At 28.5% G+C, this 18,731-nt stretch overlaps 1 protein-coding gene across 2 annotated transcripts; it reads right to left on the bottom strand.

Annotated features, from left to right (window-relative positions):
* Positions 1 to 950: 950 nt before the first annotated feature.
* LOC107464536 (uncharacterized) lies at positions 951 to 2,541 on the bottom strand. 2 transcript variants are annotated; one of them, XM_016083464.3, is made up of 2 exons: positions 2,423 to 2,541; positions 951 to 1,387 (listed from the first exon to the last, which is right to left on the bottom strand). In XM_016083464.3, the coding sequence occupies exons 1-2, from the start codon at positions 2,448 to 2,450 to the stop codon at positions 1,137 to 1,139; spliced, it is 279 nt and encodes a 92-aa protein (XP_015938950.1). In that variant the 5' UTR covers positions 2,451 to 2,541; the 3' UTR covers positions 951 to 1,136. The 2 variants fall into 2 exon arrangements, with proteins under 2 accessions (XP_015938950.1, XP_020986609.1); XM_021130950.2 differs by having other exon boundaries at positions 951 to 1,381; positions 2,423 to 2,518.
* Between the last annotated feature and the right edge of the window lie 16,190 nt (positions 2,542 to 18,731).

The raw sequence follows: 18,731 nt of genomic DNA, 5'->3' as shown, positions 1-18,731 counted from the left end.
AATTTAGTCAAATCATTTAAATCATCTAATAACTCTCAAGTATCAACTTCACGTGAAATCGACTGCACCTGAATTTCCACCTATTTTAATTCTTTTTTATCTATTTATAAGTTAGTGTATACAAATACAATTTATATCTAGTTACATTCATTTATAAATATATAAAAAGGTTATAAGATGTATCAATATAGAATGAGTACATTTATGCAATGATGGCTAACCATGATAATCCATAGTTCCATACAAACCTAACTTATATCAACCTATAACTATAGAGCTATTAATAATAATCCCAAACATAGGTCATAGAACAGAATGTAGCTGCTCCATCAAGTATACCCAAATCAAACACTAGCCTTTAAAATAGAGCAAACTCTTGTTTTTTTTATGACAATTGAGGGAAAGCTGAATTTTGTCAAACAAATAATTAAATAATATTAGTATGATTATATCCAAATTTCATTCCATTTACAGCTATCAGCCTATATAGATGAACGTGAATCTCGAAGATATACCATATTTACATGCAAGAATCTACCATAGAACTTTCACATCAATAATGTCCCTGCCCAAAGGGTAAAAGCTTTCTCTGCCTTTCTTAATCTGTTAAGGAATGGATTCAGCACGTTAAAAAGAAATTGAACCAAAAAAGTATATAACAGTTTTGACTTTTGACCAAAATCTCATATGCACTCTATCCAAAACATTACTTCTTAATTACTCTGATCTGTTGAATACTTCTACCATCATATTTGTGACAACTATCACAAAGCTGGAACATTAAGATCCTCGTTATGAGGGTAGTTGTAAATGAAAATGTAAATGATCAAACATTCCTGCATCATTTTGGTGGAATATACATGTAATAGAAATTATTAATCTAATGTTGATAAATTTCTTAATTTTTTTTACTTTACAATTATTCCTTACTAATAGAGAATCCAAATCCAAAACAGAGCTGATATAGCAAGGAGTAATTGATACATTATAGCAAATTAAATAATGATTTGTTCCAAGAGCTCACAAAAGTCCTCATAGTTTTCATGGTTTACACCTTAAACAGTTAAACCCTTGACACAAATTTTCAGAATCATAATTACAAAACATTTGAAGGGACATTACTTCCACCATTCTCTTCACTTTGATGATGAATCATGATCCTGAGAGTCTTTATTTGGATGCAAGGCCTCAACTACAGCTTCAATCTCCTCCTTCACCCGTTCAAGAACGCCCGGGGCTTTGACCTCACTAGTATCTGTTTCCTCGTCAATGTCATCGTTTCTCCCATGAGTTTCTTTGTCATGGGTAGGCATCTTGTCGTGATGGAAAACCGCCTGTATCTCCTCCTTCGCTCGCTCAAAGATGTTTGGTGATTTGACATCTTTTTCTTTCAAGATTCAAAAAGGAATCAATTAATTGGTCTTACAAGAACCAGTTAATTGGTGTATTTAAGATTCAAAAAAATCTTAGGCAGACGAAAACTTAAAAACATTCACAATTTCGCATAAAAGTTAATGGAACTAAGAAACAAGTGAGTGCCATAATGGTGAGACCTACTTACTTTGTGGTTGTTAATTGTTGTGCCTAGACACAAGTTACTAAATGATTTCTACTCACATAAAAACATCTTCATATGAAAATGATAGCTAAGACGTAATGGTCAGATCATCTTCAAATTATGTCATCTTTATGTGAGTAGCCAGCTTATTAAATTTGTACATGTGCAACAATCGCTTGTTTAAAGAATGAAAAAGATACCAAAATTACCCACAAAAATATCATGTAGATAGCAATATTATCTACAGAAGAACAAAGATACAAACACTTAAAAGAAAATCACCTAGACAAGAATCATGTCACCATCAATATTACCTACTTTTTAAGTAGATTTGTTGAACGAATCAAATTTTTTGAATAAACTGGACATCTGTTTTTTGTTCTTCTCTGGTTTTTCAGCAACATAAGGTCATTTTGGTACTTCAATCCTTGTTTGAATAAGTTTATTCTGAATTTAGAACAGCCTATAATCTAAACCTTCCTATAATTCAATAAATTTTTTTTCAATTATATCCGAGAATTAATCTATTCCAGACATGCTGCAAATGTATAACAAGAAAAACTAGAATCAATTAGGCAATAATAACTATTACATCATGTTACTGAAAAAAATGAAAAACGTAAAAAATAAAAAAAAAATCAAAATCAAATAATCTCCACACATTCCCCCTCACAAATAAAGAAAGGATCATTTACGAAATGAAATTCACCAAGAACTTGAAACAGATCAAAAAACAAAAAGGCAAAAATGATTATGGACGAATATTTAACCATAGATGGAAAAAGCAGTATGAATGATTATAGCATGCAGAAATTTTGATTGCAAGGAACGAAAAGCATGGAAGAAGGTTTTGGTGATGGTTACCTGAATGAGAGTCATGTGGTTCTGCCATTGAAGCGACAAGCTAAGTTACGACGATACGATTGGTTGAAAGAAAAGGGCGATGTACTTTTGCATTTGTTATTCTTTCCTTTTACATCTGGAGCGGTAGCCTTTAGCCAACTGGGCTTAAATGGACCTTCCACCTCTGAATTGGACCTTGTATCTTGGGCTTTTTTGTAAGGCCCAATATGAATTATTAAGCCGCTCTCAACTGAAGCAGTACTTTTTCTTAAGGTGTCTTACTATTTTGGTTTTAAAAGTGAATGGAAAATAGCCCATGTGCAAAACGAATCCTCCGACGGAGCTCACTTAGAAATTAACAAGAAAATAATAAATAGGTCATTAATTTTTTATTAATTAAAAATATAAAAATTTTAGAATGAGAGACATTTAATTTTTTTTGGAGAATCTATTTATTCTTATATATTTTCGACAGAAAAATTTAAACGTTTTATATTTTAAAAGGTAAAAAACGTTTTTATATTTTTAATTAGTCAAAAATTATGTGTTTTTGAGTTAAAAAATTTAAAATTTTTTTATCTTTTCTTGAAATTGAAATCACCAGAAATTAATAGCTAAGATGCTTAAAAGTCATTTATTAATCAATAACAAATTCTTAAATATGTAATACCTAATCATTAACCTAATGAAAAAATCTCTTAACAAACCAAGAACACACAACCCAAAAAAATAAATAAATAATAGTAAGAGACTAAAAGGCTGAGATGCCAGAGAAGAGGCCGAGAGATGACATGCCAGAGGCAAGAGAAAAGTTGATTTTTTTTTTATGTTATTTAGATGAAGAGAAAATAAAAAAAAGAAAGAAGAAAAAGAAAATCATAACTAAGTAAAATTACATGAAAACCCTTCATTTTTCTTTTGTTTTTTTAACATCATAGATAAATTAATAATTTAATTTTCACTTTGTGTATTATCATTCATTTTCATCGCAAGAGTGAGAAGAAAACTTGAGAGTAGTCCCACCCCACTTGTTTTCCTTTCCTTCTAATTTCCATTGTCATCCAATCAATAGAAAATAAAGTTTTTCATCTATTTTCTCTCTTTGCATTTTCCTTTTTTGCATTTTTTATTGATCCAAACAGTACAATGTAGATTTTTATTATTTAACATTCTTTTCGTATATATTTTTTGTCCTACTAAAGAAGTGTATAAACTATGTTGAGAAATTATATTTGATAAAAAATTGAAAAAATTTATTATTATTATTATTATTATTATTATTATTGATAAAAAAAAGAGGGTTAACTCTGAAGTTAACACAATTCTTTTAATGAGTTTAAAGAAAAAATTTTAAAAATTAGGATGGAAAGGAGGATGGAAATAATATTTTCTCTTTTTATAATAATATTGTAAGAACAATTTTTTTGTTAAAAAAAATATTTTTAGGATATTCATTTTCAGCAATAATGACTAAAATATTTTACATTGAAAAGAATTATTCTTTGCCATTTTTATATTATTAACCAATAAAATTGTTAAAATTCTACTTGGTATATTCCCTTCCCTACTCACTTTGATCTATAATGATGATTAAATTATTTTGCACTTAAGTTAAAAGTTAAAGCTTCTTAGAGAGGTATCAATAATGCTGGACAAAAAGCACTATGTGTAAACAATCATGTCACTTACATAGTTTGTCACAACAATGTATAAATTTCCCACTTGAGAGTTGATAGTTGCTTCAATATTAGGGGACAATAAAAACAACTAAAATTTGTTTGATTAGTATGAATTTAATTTTGATGTACTAAAAATAACTACTTTTCATGTTGACCTATAAATAATCATTTAAAAGAATGGATATAATTGCATGTAAAATGTAATATATTAAAATTAAACTTATTTAGTATTTATTAATTATAACGATAATTAATAAGAGTTAAATAAAATAAGTTTGGACTGTTTTAGCTTATTTTTTTATTTTGTAAACATTATTAAATAATTAAATAGTAAAAATGATGATTCACGAGAGAGTAGCTAGAGACAGAGAGGGATTCATGGAAAAACAACAAAAATATTATTCACATTTAACAGGGGACGGTGTGTGTTGTGTTCGCAGTAGTGCACACAAGACACAACAGAGTCAAGGTCGTTGTCGCAGTTGAACGGTTTTACGTTTTGTTTAGGGTACTTGTTTCATTCTTCTTTATTTGTTTCTTAATGGAAAAACATGTTCTTCTTCTTTCAACAGTCTCATGAGGACCATAACCATGAACCGCGTTGAACTTCAACAACTTATTTCAAACGGCGTAGATACTACAAAAACAGAGACAGAAAATTAAATAAATTTCTACCTTTGTATGAACACAATGTTAATATCTCTTTTTAAATTAGATTTTTGGATATGATGAAGTATATACTCTTCAAACGTGATTCTCCTTCATTTTATTTCCTTATTATCAACTTTGTTTTTTCGTTTAAACCAATTTGGATTAGTTAACTCACTCGAATCTTATTCTAGATATACAATTTTTCATTGGCTTAAAAATAAATTTTTAAGTAGAATTCTAATTTATGATAAATTAATTATTAACTTGTCAAGGTTATAAAATATTATAAAAAATACTTTGTTTCTTCATTTTAAAGTTAGAAAATATATTTATGATTTTTTAATTTGGATGCTTTTTTATATTTTTTAAATATATTTAATTAATATATTTATGCCTTTATTTTATTAAAAACAAAAAAATATAAGTTATATTATAGAAAAGACCCTGTCACCACAATTACTACTAACATTTTGGCAGAAATACTGTATCCATCCAGATTCAAGCCTCATTTTTATTAATTATTTTCTATATAATATAATAAATACAAAATAATGTGATCTACTATAGATTATAGATATTATAAATTACTAATAAATTAGTTATTTGAGAATTCATAAAGAATATAACTAAAGAGAGTGAGAGACCGAAATTCAAATCAATCTATTTCAATTCTTTCAATATAGATTATATCAAACTCTAGCTATTGATCGATGTAGGAATATAACTCAATTTATTCCTTAAGAAGAAGGACTGCATCTTTTTTAATTGCTTTTGTTAAACAAAAATGTTTAAGTACAACAAAACTTAAAAGCAACATATACGGCCAAATAAAATAAAAAAATTAGTTAGAAATTAAATTGTTAAAATAAAAGGAACTATTATTAGAAAAATGATTAAGTATGATTTTAGTCTCTAAGATATAAGTTAAAAAAAAAATTGTTTTTAACATATTTTTGCATACAAAATCGTTTCTAAGGTTTAAAATAGTTCTTTTTACTTAAATATTAAAATTTTAGACCAAATTACTCATAATAAAAAAATTATAAAAAAAATTTACAAAAAAGAAAATGTTTTTACTATTGCAAAGAGAAAAGGGAAGAAAAGAGAAAAGAGAACAAGAAGAAGTTATCCACAATCAACCTCTGTTTTCGCTTTTATCGTTATTTTTGTATAATTTTAGTCTCTAAAATAAGGACGATTTTAAAATCAAATTAAATTTTAAAGATTATTTTTTATGAAAAAAAGATCTGAGACTGAAAAAAATGTTCGGCTTTTATTTTACCTTAAAAAAACATATTGGAAGGATTTAGACTTGTTCTTTTCAACTTTCATGACTTTCCACAAAATCACATCCTATTCAATACGTTAGAATTTAGAAATATGAAAAGGATTGCACAGCATGCGTTGGTCCAGGGAAACACAATGTTTGATGTTTCATGCAGTGTTTGTATTTTATTGTCTGATTCATATCTTCATATATTGAGCTATCATTTTACATACTTAAAAAAATTCAAGGGTCCTTATATTATATTATTAAATACTTAATGCATGTTTTGGAATTTTTAAGTACAAGCCATCAACTAGGATAAAAACTAAGTATAGTATGCAAATCAATTTGTTTATCTACTTTTCTATTAATAAAACAAAGAAATTTTCATTAGCACAATTTCACATATACCCTCCTAATATATCAAATAATAGTTTATACATTATTGTGCCAAAAAAATTTACTTGCTTATTTTATAGATCACTTTTGACATAAATAAAAAATAAAAAACCGCAGACACACACGTTTGAATATTATTCAATTGACAAATATTTAAAGTTTTTTTGAATAAATTAATCTAAAGGTTAACATATTCCGGCAGATAGCGACGGTTATGCAGTCATATTACGGCGGTTAAACCAAATTCTGAAAGATAGGTCACGGATAAATGATTAGCGATGGTTTTAGCTAATTGCTGGAATAACCGCTGCTAAACGTTTATCAATTTTGTGACGGTTTAGAACCGCCGCTAAATACCAAATGAAGGAAAACAACATTTGTTTTGCGGCGGTTTAGAACCGCCTCCAAATTTTAGTATTTCCGTTCATAGTTATTAGAATCGATCCAACCGACTCAATCGTTAAATCCGCGCTTCCGCCAATAGACTCACAACGTGAAACTTAGAAGAAGGAAAAGTTTTAACAATGTCATGTTACCACCAAGTCAAATGTCTCTTCGATGTATATAGCGCTAATAATTATATATATTATATGAACACATTTGATTGCCACACAATTTTTTAATTGTATACTTTATATCTAATTATAGTTATTATAAGCCCTTATATGTTGGATAAAATGCACAATTAAATCAAATGAATGACCAAATTACACAATTCTATCAAATTGAAAAATATTACCAAGATCTCCCAAAAGCACATTCTTATGTAATTCAAATCAGTTTCATTCGAATTAGACAAATCAAGACTAATTCAAATTAGTCCTGTTCGAATTAGTAGTAATGTGTAATGTTAATAATTAGAATTTGTCCAATTTGAATTATGCTTGCATATAGTCTTAATTAGGGTAGTTCGAATCAGGGCGATTCGAATTATGCATGCTAGGACGTCCCTAGTAATTCGAATGGGTCAGTTTTGAATTAATTTTTTACCATCGTAGATTGAATTAATTTACATTTATTTATATATGATCCAAGCGTATATAAAGAGTACAATAAAGAGTACATTTAATAATATTTATAATGAATTCAATAAAGAATACATTCAATCATAAATAAAAAATAATAATAATAAATAGTTTTTTTATAAATTATTAAAAATTAAATATTTTCTAAAAATATTTATTAAAATTTAGAATTTAGTCTTTAATATTTAGAATTAGTGAAATATTTGCCAAAAACATTATATTTTGTTGGTGAGTTAGTATTATTGAATCTATTAACCACGATAATATGCAGATGATTGATTAGTTTTCATATAAAAATATTTTTATTCTATTTAGTATTTAATTTTGATAAAACATTAATTAATTTTGAATTTAGTTATTATGAATTCTTATATCTAAGAATACAAGTTAAGATTCTTATTTAAAAAAAATTTAAATTTTTTATTTTAATAAATGCTTAACAAATCAAGTAAATAAGAAAATCTTATTGGTAAATTTGTTCATATGAGTTAACATATATAACTTATTTAACTTGTGAATTTTTTTTACGTAAAACGAATGTAGAAAAAGTATTACGAGTTTAAGTAACAATGATTTAAACATATGTAACTTAAGATAGTAGTGTTTACTTAATTAGATTATACCCAAATGGTTATTACTAAAGAAAATATTGCAATATGTGGTAATACACATTTTGCGACGGTTTAAACAAAACCGCCGCAAAATATAAAACAATAACTCATCCGACGGTATATATAGCGACGGTTCGAAAAATCGAAACCGCCGCTATATGTATTGTCGGATTGCAGCCCCAACCAATAACCATCGCTATATGTACAGCAGGTTGCCGTTTTGCCGTGGTTTTATAAAACCGCCGCAAAATTTCCGCTGCTATCTGTCGGAACTGTTGTAGTGCTTTATAAAGATAAGGTGACAGGCTAAATAATAAACACATCGATACTTTTATATGGAGTAAAATATCGTTTTTGTCCCCAACATTTGAGGTAACTCATATTTGTGTCCTTAACATTTAAATCGTTCTATTTGTATCACTAACGTTTATAAAAGTGATTCAATGTTATCCACTATCAATTATACTAACAAATCAAATTATATTTTTCAATTATTCTCACTTAGATGTATTCATTCTCAATTAGGTTTCACTTGGATGTGTTCAATTTTAATATTATACCCACTATTTGTGTTTAGATTCAATTATGTCCCTAGAAAAGTGAACAATGTAAATGTTGTAGGAATTAGTTTCAACTTTTGATAAGCTATTTTTCGGAGTGGATCATCGATTCTATCCAAAATATTTGTATTCTAACTTCAAGAAGAGATTTTTGAAACTCAAACTAAAATGTTTATGATGTGTAATTGACGGCAGGATAACATTGAATCACTTTTATAAACGTTAGGGATACAAATAGGACTATTTAAACGTTAGGGACACAAATAGGATTTACCCCAAATATTGGGGACAAAAATGATACTTTACTCCTTTTATATGAATTGAGAAATTCATTTCCAGAATTGTAATTTTTTTAAGAATAATAATGATTTAACAAGATTAATAGTAAAATTAGTATAAAAAGATAGTTTGATCTTTAAATTTGTTTTTAAAATATTTTATTAACTAAATTGATCTTTTAAATATTATAATTTAATCAATTTTGTTCTTTTATTACTTTATTAATAATTTTTGTCAATAATTAATGATATAAAATGTTAACTGTTAACATACATAATATTTATAATGTCTAATTATATATTGAATAAATATATTTATAAAAATTTATTAATTTAGTCGTTAGATTATATTAAGACTAAGATTTATATGATTAGAGAAAGAAACAAAAATGATAGATTTTTATAATTTTGTTAGTATCTAATTGATCATACTAGGTCGTTGACGAAAAATTGTTAATGAAACGACGAAAGAATAAAAATAATTAATTTGTAATTTTAAAAGACCAATTTGATGAATAAATTTTTTCAAAAATAAATTTGACAAATAATTCATCTTTTAAAGATTAATTTGACCTATGATGCATGTTTTTAATATTTTTAATTATATAAAATATTTAAAATATTTTTATTTTAATAAATAATAATATATAAAATTATTTCAATAATATATATTTAAAAATAAATAAATAAAATACAATAGATATACTTGCTATGTATAAAATATTTGCTCTAAACTTATTATTATAATATATATTATTTTTAAATTCATTGTACTTGCTCTGTTTAAAATAAATAAATAAATACAATAGATGTACTTGTCTTGACTAATAGAACAAAATTCCTATGACGCGTAATAATTGTAGCAAAAACACACGCACAGATTACCAGTGTTCAATTCAATCACCATCTTTCTCCATCACTTTAATTGTGAAAGAAAAGGCCATAATGAACTAAACTAAAAGTCTTCATTTTAATTCTTTAGTTTCTAATAAGCTTATAAATTTGACTAATTGTCTTTATTTCACATCTCCGCGTACATCATAACATTTTCACATACTCAAATAAATATCTCTAAATATTTTATTTGAATATAAAATATTATATTAAAATTAAATCCTAACTAAGATTAATTTTTTATATTGAATTATTATTGGTATTTTTCATTAATATTATGATATTTTGGTGTAATGCAATGATATGGAATAAAAAAAATAGTGAGTAACGATTTTAAATAAAACAAAAAAATTAAACAAAATTAACAGAAATTGTGAATTACGATTTTAAATAAGAAAAAAAATAAAAAATTATGAGTCACAATTTTAATTTTTTAATTTAAAAAAATATGATTTATGAAATTGTGAATAACGATTTCTTTTGTTATACAAATCCTAAATAATGATTTATATTGTGCATCACACTTGTAAAATACACCTATTTCAATTCATACCAACCTAATACACCATTTCCTTCATCATATAAAAAATAATTAACTTTTAATTTATCCCATCATTTCTATTATTACGAGACTATGAAGTTTGAAACATATATACTTACATAATTCTACAATATATTTAATACATATTTTAAAAGTTTATTTTTAGCCAAATTTTAACTATATATTAAATTAATAATATCTAATTATTTCATATATTAAAAATATATATAAAACAAACCTATCATACAATAATATACAAAAAATTTTAAATGATTCCAGAATAATTGCCTATGTGTATGTGACACTTTCTCTGCAAGCTAAGTCAGAGTACAATTTGTTTTTCATTTTTTCAAATTTTTCTATGTTCAAAACTACCCATTTAATAGGATTAATCTTTTTTGTGTCCCTTTAATGGGGCTAATTAAAACCGTTATACAGACTTTTCTATTAAAAAAATAAATATATTATAAAAATTTGTTAATAATTAATAAATATTAAATAAAATAAATTTTGATTATTTTTAATTAATTTTTTTATTATTAAATATTAAAAAAGGTCTCACAGTTATTAAAATGGAATGACAAACGTAAGTGTTGACACATCACAACACTTTTTATTGGTTGAACTTTTGTAAGACATTTCTAGTCGAGGACCTTTTGGTCATTTCATTTTTCATTTTTTTTATTTTTTAACATTAATTAGAGTTTTAATAGATTATTCTAATTTTATAAATACAAAAGTTGAGAATTTCCATACCCAAAATAGTAGGTGAACACCCACCAAAGATGTAGTTGTCCGTGACATAGAGAACAAAATTTCATATATTTTTTTAGATATTAGCTAACGCATTTAAATTTTGTTGGCAACTAATTCTAATTAAATTAATCTAAATTTAATAAAAATTATTTTTATTATACGTAATGTATACATATATGTGCTTTATTAATACAAATATATTATTTTTTGTATTTTTTTACATATTTTTTTTATTGTTATTCTTTTATTATTGTTGTTGTATTTTTTTTCTTCTTTTTTTTAGTAATTTTGCAACATTAATTTTTTTTATTTTATTCCTCTTAAGAGAATGCAACAAAAAGAATTATTAGAAAATGATAAAAGAAAATGATGAAGAAGAAGCAGCAGAAGATAAAAAGAAGAAAGAGAAATAATTTTGAATTATACAAAACTTATGAGAATAAAAATGCACCAAAATTTTTTAACAATAACACATAAATTTCTTAATTTTTATACCTAAATTTTACTATAAAAGTACAAAAATATCTTCTTTAATGCTGCATTTTCTTCTTCTTCCTCTTTTTTTTTCTTTCTTTCTTTTAGTTGAATGAATATAGGTTTATTCTCTTCCTAATAATTTTCCAACATTATGCGTTTTTTTTTTGTTAAGAGAGTAAAACAAGAAAAAACTTGAAAAGGTAAAACAAGAAGAAAAAAATGAATAAGAAAAAAAAATGATGATAATGAAAAAGATTAAGAAGAAGCAACAGAGGATGAGGAGGAAGAAGATGAAAAGTTTTAAATTATACAGAACTTATCAGAATAAAAATGCATTGAAATTTCTTAATAATAACACATAAAGTTTTTAGTTTTTACACTGAAATTTTGCTACAAATGCACAAAAATATTTCGTTGATGCTGCATTTTTTCTTATTTCTTTCTTTCTTTTGGTGAGTGAATGTAGATTTATCATTTTCCTAATAATTTTGTAACATTATGTTTCTTCTTCTTTTTTGTTTGATTTTTTATTTTTATTCTTTTTAAGAGAGTAAAATAAGAAGAAACTTGAGAAGGTAAAACAAGAAAAAAAATTGAATAAAAAAAAGATGACGATGAAAAAGAAGAAGAAGAATTAATAGAAGATAAGGAGGAGGAAGAGAAAGAGTTTTGAATTATGCATACTTTATCTAAATATAAATACACCGAAATTTCTTAACAATAGCACATAAGTTTCTTAGTTTTTACATCAAAATTTTGCTATAAAAGCACAAAAATATCTTCTTTAATAATGCTATATTTTTTTCTTCTTCTTTTTTTTTCCTTATTTTTTTTTCTTTTTTTTGTTATACATATAAGAAGAAGATGACGACAATGATAACAATGATGATGGAGGAGGAGCAGGAGGAGGGAGAGGAGATCGAAGAAATTCAAATAAGAAAAAAGAGGAGAAGAAAATAAAGGTGGTAGTAGTGACGATGACAATAATAAAAGAGAAAGATAAAAAAAAATGTGGAGATGAAAAAAACGACCATGAAGAAAATGCAAAGAACGAAAAAAACATAGAGAATGAAGAGCATGTATTTATATATATTCGCATGTTAAGTCAAAAATTTATTAGAGATAGCATCATGTGGAGGTGAATTAATTTATAGCAACTTGATTGAACTTAATTTGTTAAATGGTTTAGATGTTAATTTTTATTAATAGACTAATTTATTATTAAATTTTATGATATTTTTTAAATTTTAAAAAATTTCTCACTATATATTATTATATGCTTTCTATATATTCTATATTTAATATTAATATATACAATACATCTCTTGCGTATTATATATTTTAAATATTAAAAGTATAATATACTTTTTGCGAATTGTTCTGTTTTTAATATTTTTAAAATTTTAAAAAATACCATAAAATCTAATAATTAAATGTTACGCTAAAATTTGGTTAATATCTAAAAATATTAGTTACAAAATTCCTATCATGCATAGTAATACTAATATATATTGCAATACAACATTGTTAATTTAAAGGTGATGAGTTTGGTTTATATTTTAATTTTTTATTTATAATATTTTTTATTTTTATTTTTTAGTTTTTATAAAATATAAAAAATACAAATACAAACCAACTATATTTTAGTTTTCCAAAATTAAATTAAGCAAATACATTAATTACTAGGTGTTCAATTCAATCAATATCTTTTCTCCAATTTATTAACTTTCCAAAATTAAATTAAGCAAACACACACCACATTAATTACTAGTGTTCAATTCAACTATTAACATCTCTCTCCAACTTAAATTCGTTTTTTAATTTTTATATGGAAGAAAGGTTGGGGTTGAACCCGGTTATGAAAAGGAGGGGTACTAGACAAAAGGATGGTGTCAGTTAAGAAGGAAATTGGACCGTGCGAGTAGGTGTGTGCAATTCGGACCGTACGATATGCAGTTGCTCTCAACTCGGACTCTGCGACATGTAGCTCACAACACGGATGGTCCGTTTTGTGGCTATGTAGGCACGCGTCGTGCAACTCTCACTTCCTCAAACGGTGCCCTGATTATCAACATAGTGCATGAAGTAGGGACTCTCACCATTCGATATCTCACTCTCAGCATTCATTCTCAACCTCCAAATTCCATTCTTCTTCTTCATTTCCCTGCTGGTAGTGGGTGTGTTTGCTGAAAAAATAAAGAAAATGCTAAAGAAATATAAAATCAAAGATGTTAATTGCCCTGAGTTTCATATTAGACATTATCTCAACCATTTTGATTATGTAAGTTTATTTAATATTTTGTTAAATTTTTATAATTATAAATATTGTTCTTAAAATTTAGTTATTCCTGTTGTTGTTAGGATTTGAGTTTAAAAATATATATAGAATGGTTAGAACTATTTTTTAAATTTTTTATTTTTTGCTGAATTCTTTTATTATTTATTTTTGAAAATTATTATTGTTATGGTCTGAATTTTTATTATTGTTGTAACATAGAATCTGAAAATGGAAATGTAGTTAGCATGATGTTATATTTATGTAAAACAAACACAGTTTATTTTTTTAAATTTGTTTAATTTTTTAAATATATTTATTAGTGTTAGGAAGTGAAGTGAATATTAGTATTTAGAAAATAAATTATAAAATGTAAACCGGATGGTTAATAAAATTTTTTGTACAACGTTTTTTTTAATTTTTTAATTTTTTCTAGTTATAATTGTTAGAAAATTAAATATTATTGTGGTTGTCAGTAATTGAATGTAAGAATAAAACATGAACGGTTAGTATTAATTTTTAACAGATATTTAGTTTGATTTCGTTAATTATAATCATAATTGTTAGGAAGTTAATTATTCATTATTGTTATTAGAAAATGCATTTAGGAAGATAATGAGAATGATTATTAGTATTTTTTAAAATTTACATATATGTGTTTAGATTTACTTAAGTAATAGTTAATAGATAATTAAAAATACAAATTATAATGTTATATATTAAAAAAATTGGAATCTATCCGAAATAAATAAATAACCAGCATGTCTAATCTAATGTTGTCATATTCTTGAGAATTGATTAGGAATGTATTTATTAGTTGATGTCATTAATTGTTAGTTTTGAGAAATTTCAAGGATTAATAATTCAATTTAGAAGTTGTAAATATTTGTTTTACTTTGACTTAGTCAAATAATTTATGAATGTTGTCTGCCTTCCACTAATATGTGTTGTTGAGTTAGTTATGCAAATTTTGTTAATGATTTGTTCTACTTAAAAATTTCTTGCCTCTTAGTAGTAAGTTAGAAATGGTTAATTAGTTGACTAATAATTTGTTATATTTTTTGTAGAAATTAAGAATGTTGACCTGTGACCATCCAGTTTCTCCTAATCGGTACGACGATCTGGTGGAGGAGTATTTACGAGTTACTGGATTTTATCATGCATCTCAGATTGGTGTAGTACAGTGCTAGAAAGCACTTGTGAATGCTCTAATCGAACGGTGGCACCCAGATACTCATACGTTTCATCTTCCCATTGGTGAATGTGCCGTAACTCTTGAAGACGTGGCTTTAATTCTTGGTCTTCCGACGGATGGTCTTCCAGTCACGGGATGACAATGAGTAGTTTTGAAGCGTTGCAGGCTGAGTGTTTGGATCAATTTGGAGTTGCACCGTGTAAGGAAGAGTGTAGAGGATGTTGCATAAAACTGACGTGGCTGCACGATCTAAAAGAAAATTTACAGTTGACTGATGAGATAAGTATACGTAGGTATGTGAAGTGCCACATTATATTGCTGATCGGGACGATCTTGTTTGGGGCTATATTTTTGAAAAGGTTCAACATACTCTTTATATATATTTCTACCACAGAGAAATAAAAAATACAAGTATAAATTCTTTAATTAGACTTTTTTTTAACTTCAATATTATTGGTTTTGAGGGGTACGATTAGAATAGAAGTTAAAAGTTGAAGGAAACCTTATTTTTTTCCGTGCCACATTATGTTGCTGATCGGGACGATCTTGTTTGGGGATAAATCTGGGGCAGCTGTGCACTGGAAATTTCTACCATTGCTTCGTGATTTCCACATTATTGGACAGTACAGCTGGGGATCAGCATGCTTAGCATACCTCTACAGGGCATTATGCAGGGCATCTCGCTTTAACTGCAAGAAAATCGATGGTCCACTAACACTTATGCTCGGATGGGCTTGGATCACTGCCTTATCTATCGCCGCTTCCTAGGGAACCCCGCAGTTTTCCGCTAGCAAACAGGTAATATTATGTTACAATGTATCCGTTTCTTGATATTTAGAATTCAGTTGCACTAAATAAATATATCATATTAGGTGGCGTAACTGGGAGCGTGATGACTGACGATATAGATATCTGACGCTAAGTCACTTTAGGAAGGCCTTTGATGAACTTCAGGAAGGCCAGGTTAGTTTTCATTAAAGATGTATTACTTTCGGATTTAGTGTTTAGCTAAATATGATGAAGCATTGGTATTGTAACTGTGATGTGGGTTGTAATTATGAGTTTCATTTATGATTGACAGTTTGTGTGGGCTACTTATTCTGTGGATCGCGTAGATCCGAATATAATTCCTTCTGAAATCTACATGCAATCGGTTGTCTGGAGCGCAACAGTGCCGTTGGTGTCATTCGAATGCATCGAGTGGCATGCTACCGATAGGATTAGGCGACAATTCAGTTTCGTCCAGGGAGTACCTAATCAGGAACGGAATCTGGACAAGGCGCATGGAGAAGTCCTGACTGGTCCTAAGAATCTTAACTGGGTCACGGCACCGACTCATTCATACTGGGTGATGCATTGGACAAATAGGTATAACCACGTTCTTTTTGAGGTTCCGTTGCCCTCACAATATCTATTGGAGTCTTACATGGATTGGTACCGATCAAAATTTGGGGACCGCTTGTACTTGTCGAACCTTGTTGTAAAAGAGAATGATGAGGGTAATCAGGATACGGATGAGGGTAATGAGGAGATGGATCAGGGTAATGAGGATATGGATGAGGGTAGTCAAGATGCGGATGATGATAATGAGGAACAGGAGCCGCAATCGCCGCCACCACCACCTCCAAATCCGATTCCACAAGAGCAACCACAATCCTCAGGCCAATATGTACTTCAAACACATTTCACCCCGTCATTTCCAATGCATCAATAATATTGGGGTAGGTCACAGTTTGAAACAGGAGAAGGAGGTTCTTTTAGCCAATTGCTTGGGTTTATGGCTACAGATGCCGAACATTCACAATATCGCAATCAGCCTGATTTCATGGCAGGTAGGTATTCGTTGGATGTGAGGCTTCCATGCCATACCTCATCGGTTGCTTCTAGAGGATTCGTGTCTGTTGACTCTAGTAGAAGTGAAGGTGGACATGGAGTTCTTAATAGTCAAAATCCTAACCGTGTTTCCATGGTACTTCTTGAAGAAGATGCTAACACACTCGAAGAGGACACCAATGCTTATCTAGTAGATGAACCGAATGACGAGAATGATGATGAGGATAATGAGATAGAGGAGTTCGATGAGGATGAGGAATCGCGCAATGATGGTAATATGATTGTGTATTTTGCTTTACATGTTCTATTAGTGACTCATGTTGTGTTCATAAATGGTATCTCCATCTGATTTGATTAAATGATATGTGGTATCTCTCTTGTTTTGATTACCTAAAACCATAAATTTAATTGTTTTTATTAAATTGTATGCAGGTCATTGTGACACTCCGGATGACAAAGTCAAAGGTTACAATCTGAGGATTGATCCGCCACGTCATAGTGCTAATCGCTACACTCCATTCATGTTCAAAAAGGCCGCTAAAAAATGCAAGAAATTTGTGAATGATGTAAAGTGGGCAATGAGAAAGTAGTTGTGGTGTAATAAATTTATTTGTGTATTAATGATGTGGACTATGTTTAGAGTACTTTATATGTGTTGGACATTATGTATGAATGACCTGGACTGTGGTAACATTACTTTGTATGTTCATAATATTTTAGTATTAATGAACTTATTTATGTATTAAGATCTTGGACTATGTATTAGTGTTTCAAAATTTTGAATATATTACTACGAATGGCATATCAAATTAAGTCATTTTGGACAGTTGATGTCATATTATATAATGATACAGATGGAGAATAATACTAGATTGTCATACTTTATAACGCTATATAGAGCAGGTCAAGTTACATAAAATAATTTGTTAACTAAGATGGATAACTCATGTCATATTATATAATGCTACATATGTATTATCATCTTAGAATGTGAACCTACTGAGTATCTCCGCCGGCATTTACACCATCGGACTGACGGCATCTGCTACGGTTGTGTCCTCAGCTCCACACAGCCTACATCGCCTAGGCCGACGTAACATACGCGTGTCCATCTCATTCAAGAAGCGCATCATTCTGGGGCGACCTTTCGTCACTCGTCTCAGGAACGAATTTGGCATGAACCGAGGTCCATTATAAGCAGACCATGTAGTAGGATTACCTAGTGGCCTAAACCTTGCTCGGTACACACGCCGAACTTGGTCCATCTTATACACATCATGCACATACAGTTGCCAGTCTAGTCGCTGGTTGGCACAACATGCGAATACATGTCGACAGGGGATTCTATCTACCTGGAACTCACCACAATCACATCGAAGGCCTCGTAGGTCGACTGCAAACTCCAGTCCACTTGGCATCTCACGAACCTCAAACACCTCATTCTGCCGGTCAAAGCAAATAACCTGTATGTTTCCTGCTGCAAGTTGGTTTGCATGCAACTTCAAGGTCACGACATCAGAAAACACATGCCCAGCATTAATCCGGGCTTCCGCCTCCGCTCTTTTTTGTGTAAACAACTCGTTAAGCCTGTAAAATGTTGCCTTCACAAGGGCAGTAACGGGTAGATTGCGAGCACCCTTCAATACTGAGTTGATGCATTCCACTAGATTCGTCGTGACCCCATCGATATCTACCATCAAAAGCCAACGCGTACTGTTCTCGGGGGATTCGGTTTAACCAGTTAGTGTAGGCCTCGCCCCGTTCTCGTAAATGTTGGTATCGTACTTCATACTCCCGCACCGTCCTCAAATATCCTGTATGATAAAAATATACAAAGGAAAATAAAGAGGTAAACACACTTATAGAAGGTAAATCTGTTAATGTATTAA

The sequence above is a fragment of the Arachis duranensis genome, chromosome 9 (genome assembly GCF_000817695.3).
Source record: "Arachis duranensis cultivar V14167 chromosome 9, aradu.V14167.gnm2.J7QH, whole genome shotgun sequence".
NCBI lineage: Eukaryota > Viridiplantae > Streptophyta > Magnoliopsida > Fabales > Fabaceae > Arachis > Arachis duranensis.
Note: the sequence above shows the minus strand (reverse complement) of the source record. Positions and strands in the feature narration are given on the sequence as shown.

Coding starts and splice junctions, on each gene's coding strand:
- LOC107464536 (XM_016083464.3), bottom strand. CDS start 2,450: ATGGCAGAACCACATGACTCTCATTCAG. Junction 1,388..2,422: donor ACCACATGACTCTCATTCAG/GTAACCATCACC, acceptor GAATCTTGAAAG/AAAAAGATGTCAAATCACCA.